The sequence below is a fragment of the Odontesthes bonariensis genome, chromosome 7 (assembly GCF_027942865.1).
Source record: "Odontesthes bonariensis isolate fOdoBon6 chromosome 7, fOdoBon6.hap1, whole genome shotgun sequence".
NCBI lineage: Eukaryota > Metazoa > Chordata > Actinopteri > Atheriniformes > Atherinopsidae > Odontesthes > Odontesthes bonariensis.
The window spans coordinates 30,415,533-30,424,052 of record NC_134512.1 but is presented as its reverse complement, the minus strand read 5'-3'; the positions used below and the strand labels follow the sequence as shown (position 1 = coordinate 30,424,052).

Below are 8,520 nucleotides of genomic sequence, written 5' to 3'. Positions count from 1 at the left end.
AACGTTCATGTGAAAATATCCATAACTCCTCAAATCCCATGACACAGACTTGGACTCATTCAGATGCTGAGTCATTCACTATATTTGGCCACATGCATTCACACACAAAGATGCTTGTACATTATTCAAAAACTTTCTTTCGAAAAAGAACCTTTTTCATGCAATTTTATCATGAATAAATAATTATCATATTAAGACTGTAGGCTACCACAACCTCAAGCTTTGACCATCAATGAGTTACATGCCAGCTCATAAAAGCGCCATTTGGACCCCAATCTCATTGTTGAGCAAGCGGTCCATTGAAGCCCAGAACCTGTTTTTCTCTGTTAAGTGTTTATATTGGCAGTATTAGTTCTGGAGTGAACCTCTTCACACATCCGTTCGTCAGAGGGCGTCTCTTTAACTGCTTTTTACATATCATTATAAAGGCTTAACGCCCTCCCTCTGCGCGTTGTCCCGCTCCTCCACTCCCCTGTGAGTCCTCAGTGACTGGATGTATGTAGTAGCCTAGATAGATGTGGCTGTATCCTACACGCCACGAGGCTATAGGTTGCAAAGACTGACCGTTTTATTAAATTTTGCGCTGTTCTTCTTCTTCTTCTTCTTCTTCTTCTTCTTCTTGGGGCTTTTTTCCTCCTCTGCTTGGATACTGCGGACTTAGGCATTGGATATGTGCACACAGGATGATGATAACCCCTTTCCTCCCCGTAGAAGTAAAATAAAATAGGCTTTCGCGCACACTGGATTTACTCCTGTCATTCCATATGAAGAAGTCAAAAGTAAGTGATTTTTTTTTTTATGTTGTTTGTTTTTGTTTTTTGAATCGAATCGTTTTTGCTGAAAGGAAAAAGCAGTTTGTGTTGTGGCGTTACGCGGGGCAGCGGGACACGTTCCTAATGCGCTCGACTAACCGGAAAGCTGTTTCGGTTTGTTTCTATTTACTCTGAACAGTTCTTAATGTACTTTCATAAAGAGAACCAACGTGGTTTGCACAGAGCTGCCTGGATTTAAGCGCTAACAGGATCAATATTACTCCACTGCGCTTCCTTTGATCAACATAATTACTGTGGTCATGTGGGTGGCAATGTGAAAAACCTGCGTTCCTCCTGAACACGAAATGTACTGAAATGCTCCACTTGTTCGCAGTTTTGTCTACCTCTTGCTTTTACGTTGTTGGAAAAGCTGCGCTCTCTGATGATAAATTGAGTGGAGCTAGTCCGTCATCTCAGAGACTGAGGACTGCTTGCGCCTTGCATAACTTTCACTTCCTTTACATGTTTCCTATTTATCCTTATGGATGTTAAAGTTAATCCTTGTATGATGTAGTTGGCACTTGACGCACACATGCGGCAAATGAACCGGCTACCTGTCTAATTTGAGTCATACATAAATAAACAAGTTGGCCTGAAAATTATATTCTCATATTAAGGTTTTTTCTTCAGATCTTTGGGTGCTCAGGTAGGCCATAACGCGAGGACAGGTGTGTGGTGAAGCTGATAAGAGAAGTGATCAGCCTTTTCCCCCGCCGCCTGTCCTCCCAGCTTGACGCAGCCCACTTCGACGATTTGACGAGCTCTCCAGGGCCAGTTTAGGCTACATGTCTGCATGTTCTGACACCATAATCTGTGCCCTATGACATGGTTTATCTTAAAAATTAATTTACACACGACTGTATAGAATTATTTTATTATTTCTGGCTAATCAAGACATTTCATTTAATGTCGTTGTCGTGTTTTTTTTTTTTTTGGTGTTACTATCACTAAATAGAAACACTTTCTTCACATATTTGAACTTATAGTTTTCATTTCTCAAACCCAGCAGAACCTGAGGTGTGGTGTAAACATGGAATACTCGTGAGTTACATGAGATCTTAATGTGTTAAAAGCCTCCTCGTGGATATGTGCAATCTTAAAGAAATTACATTGGATTAAAATCTTCTGTATACTGTGCACATAATACATTGTCAAAATTAAGCGTAAGAGGCTTCAATCTGCACTTCATCCCAGGGCCACTTAACCAAAGAGTGCGCATTTCAGATTTTTGACCAATCTTTGCCTCCCTCCTGGGTACTCCTAGAACCCATGTTAATCTCTAAATCAGATTTTGAAAGGAAAAGGACGTAAAGCATGTTAATATTGCTGTAGCAGTGTGTACGTGTGTGTGCACACAACTGGGAGAGAAATTCTTTGAAGTCTCCTGGAGGCTGGGTGGGCATCTCTGCAGCTATTGATTATATTCTGAGCAGTGTTTCCTTGATGCTTTTTAATGGGGTTAAAGAGTAAACTGAGCCACTGTATGTGCCTGACTTTATTAACAAACACCTTTTATCTTTCGTCCATGTGCAGACATTTCCACAGCTTGGGAATCCAAATTAGGAAATATGTAAGGAATATATTTCTTTTTGCTTTGGTCCCTGACTTGTGTGTATTGTAAAAAAGAAAAAAATTGTATTGTTTCTTCCTAGGATTGCACCGATCCTTATTTCTTCTCCTCATATTTGAATCGTATATCAATAGTATATCGTGGTAGACTTATTGTAAACTGATGACAGTTTGTCTTTGGTAAATTCATACTACTCTTTTAATGAGTAAGACTGTTGTTCCATCAGATTATGACAGCTAATAAAAGCCTTTTTTGGCAAGCTGTGGCGCACAGTGTGTCTGAAAGCATGTTGAGACCTTCACACCTTCACAGAACATTTGACACCAGTAGGGAGCGCTAGTTTTCTGAAGCCACTCAAGCAGGGCTTTGAGCTGTGCAAGGTTTAGACAGGCATCACATGTCGTGCCCTCTGTTTCCTTCTTCACACAAAAAAGAATTGAGCTTTTTTTTACTATTGATACAGCAGCAATATTTTGAGATTAGGGATCTGATGGTTTGAGTGACATTTAAGATGATCTTTTTCTCAATTGCTTGTTCCTGTGCTCTACCTTGGGTGTTTTCTCAAGTTACACTTCCCCATTCAGGTGAGGTGAAACAAGGCAGGTTAAGAGACTTTGAAGTATTCGAGCAGTAGGATGATTTAGACGCACACAAGGTCTGAGCAAAGGAGCAGATCTCTGAGAGAGGCTGTAAATCCACAGGCCCACTGCTCACATAATCACGGCTCAGTTTACCTCTTCTTTATTGTTGTGGCCTCTGGGATTTTTCTTCTTTATCATTTTTACTGAGTTGCAAAAAATATGACTGTTGATGATTTATTTTTTCAGGCTTTAAGGGTGCAGACTGAGAGGCAAAAAAATGAAGAGAAGAAGAAGACACACAGTTCCGAATGATCAAATTTATTATGTCACATGTTCCGAGAAGCATACAGGAGGTAGGCGTCATGGCAAAGAGGGTGTTAATGTGCTAGATTTACACTCTCCAATAATCACATCTGAATGAATTTGTTAAGTTGTTAATGAGATTATCCTTGCTGCAGGAAACAGAACGCAAAACATGAAATCAGAGCCAGCCTTCTGGGTTGTGTTCAGTTCGGCAGCATGCAGAGTGAGCCTGGTGTTGTGGAATCAAATATTTAGTTCCTCTAAGTGAGTCCCGTGACTTCAACAGCCCCATATATACATTTTTCATCCCAGGTTAATCATTTCTGTGTGATCAGCCCCTGGAGGTGATTTATGACAGTTCACTGAAGCCAAGTGTGGAGCTAGTAAATTATCCTGGCACACGGGCAGTTACTAATATTCCCTTGTTGTTCTCTGGCTGTCAGCAGACACACAAGCAGGTCATGTTGGTGGAGAATGTTCATTTATCAGGGCTGCATTAAGCTCACTTGCTGCAAATCTTCACTCAAGTTGTTTCCTTTGTGTTTGATCCACCCCTGTTATGTGACTGTGTGTCAGCTGTACTACCTGAATTGAAATTCACCCTCACTGCCCCAAAATATTCCTCTTAGGATGGTTCTTAATAGTTGCAGCATTAAATTAGGTAGACTTCGTGGGTATCATGTTGCACATGTTTCTCTGTAATGTGCTTTGAAACCTAGACTTTTTTCAAAGAGGTGTTAGAGGTTCATGTTGAAGCTGGTGTTTTGGGTCTCCCCAAAGACAAAAAATATTTGCACAGCAGACAAAACAATGCTTTTGGTGCTCCTCTCCAAACGGTTTTGTAGCTCAGTGAATAAAAGCAAAGAAATATTACATGACTGCACAAAATGCTCAATGGTCCTGTGTTGTATCCTATTCTATACATGCAGCACATTTTCCTCTAACGTATAATACATCTGCTTTAGATGAGGGGCATAAAACTACCAAAGAATAACGGAGGGCTGGAGCTTGTGGATTCTTTTAATAGCTTTTAATGGTGCAAACAGACTAATGTTTCATCTCCATCACAGACAATAATCTGCTGTCTTACTTAGAGATATTTACATGCAACCTCTGATCTTCTAATTGGTAGAGGACTGCTCTAAGCTATGAATTAAGTCATGGCTGCCCGCTTGTCAGTAGTAATTACATTATTTTTTTTACCAAAATAATATTTTGTAGTTAAGCTGAAATGTATGTAATTTGGTTGATAAACCAGTTCCTGAAAAGTTACCCTTTAAACAACTTTCTAATAGCAAAAAAATAATAAACACCTGGAGAAAACTTTGTTTCATGTCTCTCCAGCATTTCTCCAAAAATCTCACCAGTGTTCCTCAGTATTGTATATGTTTAAGCTTTTTGGCAGACAAAAGTTCTCATAATCTTAAAGATGACCTTTTTTCATATTCACTTAATGGGGGATCAGTGAATATGCTAATCTAGCCCACATTTAATGCCAACAGCAGATGGCTTTGCCTACCCTATTTTTGTGATGTTATAGCCAGTTCTTTGGACCAGACAGGGTTTATTATTTTCAATTAATTTTTTTTATTTATATAGCGCCAAATTACAACAAATGTCATCTCAAGGCACTTAATTAATATAGTCCATTTCAAGCCAATTGGAGTTCAATTCATTGTAATCATAATTAATTTCAAAATAATCCAATTATTATGAAGAGAAAGCTTAATTTTACATGGTTAAATTCAGGTAACCTCTTTCTTCTTCAATAATTTTAAATGTAGCTACTACGAGGAGCTTCCAGATGGCCTAGCTAGATGTGCTAGCGATCATTTAGCAGATATGGTTGCTAGCAGGAAGGAGCTAGGAGGCCAGAGCTGCGGCTGCAAAGAGCTACTTACCCCCTATATGGACAACAGTATATTTCCAATATTGTTGAAATATATTATTATTTTGTATTTTTACGTGTTTACAGTAATTGTTTTAGTAGCCGTGGATGCTAGCTGACATACCCTGGTTGCTCATTTCATCACTTCCTTAAAACAAGAAGACCAGGACCAACAAAAAGTGTCTAAGCATATCATTGCTTGTTGATTTTGCTCATGATTTGTGTTGTAACATAAAACAAACTTATAGATGTAAGAATGTATGCTAAGAGGGCTAAAAGGGATTTTTGGTGTAGGGGGACTTATTTTGCACAATTTGAATTTATGTCAAACAAATCTTTATGGCTGTCTTGTATTGTTTCTGAATGCATTAGGCTCAAAAATAAAATAATCTCATCTAGGCATCCAGGACTTGAACAGAATAAAGCAAGTATGCTAAAGGAGGGCAACTGCTCTTCTGAGTTCAATTAAGGAGGCACAATGTCTCACAGTTTAAAGAACTCTGCATTCGATAATATGGTTAAAAGACAAGAGCCATAGTTTGCCTTTTGTCCAGTCATGTTTTTAAGTCTTGCTTTTGTCAAAACTCTATCTGACTTTATGAGCATTAGATCTTTTGTGTCTTTGATGTCCTGGACCCTGAGAAGGGTCTGTATAATCCTGCAAGTCTAACCTTATCTATGCATTCTGAGTATTTTGCACGAATGCAACAACCAGCAGTGATAACTGCTTGGAATCCCTGGTATTTGTTTTTTGTTATGTTTGGAATATAAAACCAAGAAAATCCTCATTTGAAGTCATCCACCAAAGTGTGTTAGATGACCTGAAGAGTGTTTGGCGGCTTTGAAAGAGCCTTAAAACGTATAAAGCCAGCCAGGAAACAGAAAACTCACAGCAGGAACTCAGATCCATTAACTACCACACGCTGATATCTGTCAGTTAGGAATTCCTATTTTAAACTGACATGCAAGCTTTGAATTACTGGTTGGATGACTTCTAAGATTTATCTTACCTGGCTTTGCGCTTGTATTTGCAGAAAAATACACTGCTACTTGGGATCATGTGAATTCAACTGTAAGTGGGGAAACCAGTGTCACATGGATGCAGTACAGGAGTAGAGCCAAGCTAATGCTTTTGTTTTGTAGATTGGCAGGGAATCTGAACCAGAACCCGCCACTTTATCTCTTTTTTAGAGGCTATTAGCAACACTTAACATGGAAACTTTTAATTTTCTTCCCTCTGTCGTCCACACGTGTCTCGAGCACGCTGCATATTTGATGTTGAGGTTGTGGGCTTGCAATATTTGTATGTTTCAGCCAATTTCCCACAAGGGAGTAGCATGTCATTTAAAGTGTTTATAACAATAAATACTGCATAAGGGGATGTGGGTGTCTGCGTCCATATTATTGGATGTAATACAAATTTAAAAAGGATGACTAACAAACATTTATCAAGGAAAAAAATAAAGTCCAGATTTTCAAGCAAGATCTTTGCTGGTGGTTTCCCTCTGTTTTGCATCATAGCAAATTAAATATCTTTGGGTTTTGGAGTGTTGGTCTAAAAGTCACTGTGGGAACTAAGATTGTTTTGATTGTTTTACTTTATTGCTTCACTTTTTATATTGATCTTATTTGTGAAGCACTTTGAGCTACATTTTATGTATGAAAGGTGCTATATAAATAAATGTATTATTATTTTTATTATTATAAGACATAGCTATAGGCTTTTTGAGCTATTTCTTGACATTTTTTACAGTGAACCAGTAATTCATTCCTTGTGATTAATGAATGATGATTGTTACCGTCCTACAGGAAACAGTCTGTAATTCGTAGCTGAAATGATAATTTGTTACCTCAAGTTGCTTTGGGGGTCAGATGGCATCCATGCAGATACTTAGAAAAACACTTGGCCAAAGTATTCAATTTATTATTTGATGACTGCAGTCTTTTGCTAACCCTCTCAGGTTCAGTTTATAGCATATATTTTATCCGTTCATACTTCTCTTATTTTCCATTTCTCCATTTTCATATCAAGGGCTTCTCTTGAATTCTGTTGACTTGCTGAGAATGCAGAGACAGCGAGCAGTACTTCAGCAGGTGCAACTGAGTGTCCCTTTGACTATTCTCCTCCCATGTGGTACAAAGCAGAATTTCTAAAGGTTTTTGTGGTGTATCTGCTTTGGCCAAGAGACATATGTGCTAAGTGATGCCTAGCTCTGGACTCTCTTAAAACTGAGCCTCACTTCTTCTTCACCTTTCTGTTTGTGCAATCATTTTTGTGAGCATCAGGGAAACATCAAAGTACATTTTTCCATTAGGATTCATTGCTTAGGTTCGGTTGGGTAAACTCTTTCATTCTCGTGAACCACTGAAACTTTTCTAAAGATCCTTAATCAACGCTGGCTGCTCATGGCAGTAGAGCAAAGTCAAATATGTTTGGCTCCATTGGTCTTTGAATAGTTGACATTGAGGAGATCCAAGGTTCCCCTGAGCAGCTGCAACATCTGTTTTGTTGATGTAAACCTCGTCTTCCTAAAAATGTGAACGAGGTTTCTATTCTCCTACTGGGTTTTTGGAAGTGAACTTAAAGTCTGGATGCAATGTAAAGGGGAATAATTTATTTTTTTGACAAATCTGATGCTAATATCCCCCAAGAGACTTGTTCACATCTACTTCAAACAGGATTTTTATGGTTTTTATGGTTTAAATGGTGTTTCATCTGTTGTATAAAAATAGGGATAATCACTTTATATGGTCTCTTTTGTCTCTTAGCAGCAGTAGCTAACACATTATCAGATGAGGATGACTATATCTGAGTACATTTTTTAATGAATTCCTTTTTTCTTTTCTTCTTTTTGTTTACTCAGAAACCTTTAATTTAAAAGCATACTACTCATACTGTGGTTGTCTACACATGTTTGCTCTTTCAAAGATCTCTGCTCCTTGAGACTGACGAGTCATTCAACTCATATGATGAACAGAAGCCTGAGGTCCCTAAAGTATAAAAGACCTCTGGGTATTTTACAAGCGTAGACTGATCATTTCTGAATATTCACCACTGAGCAATCTAAGTGTGCATGTGGCTCAGCAGTCGCTGGAGGACATTTAGATGGGTCTGCAGTACTTGTAAACTGCAGTTTCCGCATGATCAATTTGCTTTTGAGGCATTGAAAGAACATGCAAAGGACTACTGATGCTGAAGTCAGAACCTGTGTTAGATATCTGCGCTATTCAGAAAAACTTTAAAGACGTGCTTGTGGGTTTTGTCAAATGCAGTTCGCTTTAAGCTTGACATGCTGTGCGGCAGACTAAAGGTGCTTTTTGTGGTTTCGGGAACTGTCACTTACAATTGTTATCTGGGTTTAATAA

General features: G+C 38.6%; 1 protein-coding gene across 4 annotated transcripts in view; it reads left to right on the top strand.

The window, feature by feature from the left end:
* The first annotated feature begins 454 nt into the window (after positions 1 to 454).
* kitlga (kit ligand a) overlaps positions 455 to 8,520 on the top strand; it is a 43,606-nt gene continuing 35,540 nt past the window's right edge. For all 4 annotated transcript variants that reach the window (XM_075470516.1, XM_075470515.1, XM_075470513.1 and 1 more), the window contains exon 1: positions 455 to 779. In XM_075470516.1, coding sequence (XP_075326631.1) covers positions 765 to 779 — 15 coding nt within the window. In that variant the 5' untranslated portion in view covers positions 455 to 764. The remainder of the gene's footprint in view (positions 780 to 8,520) is intronic.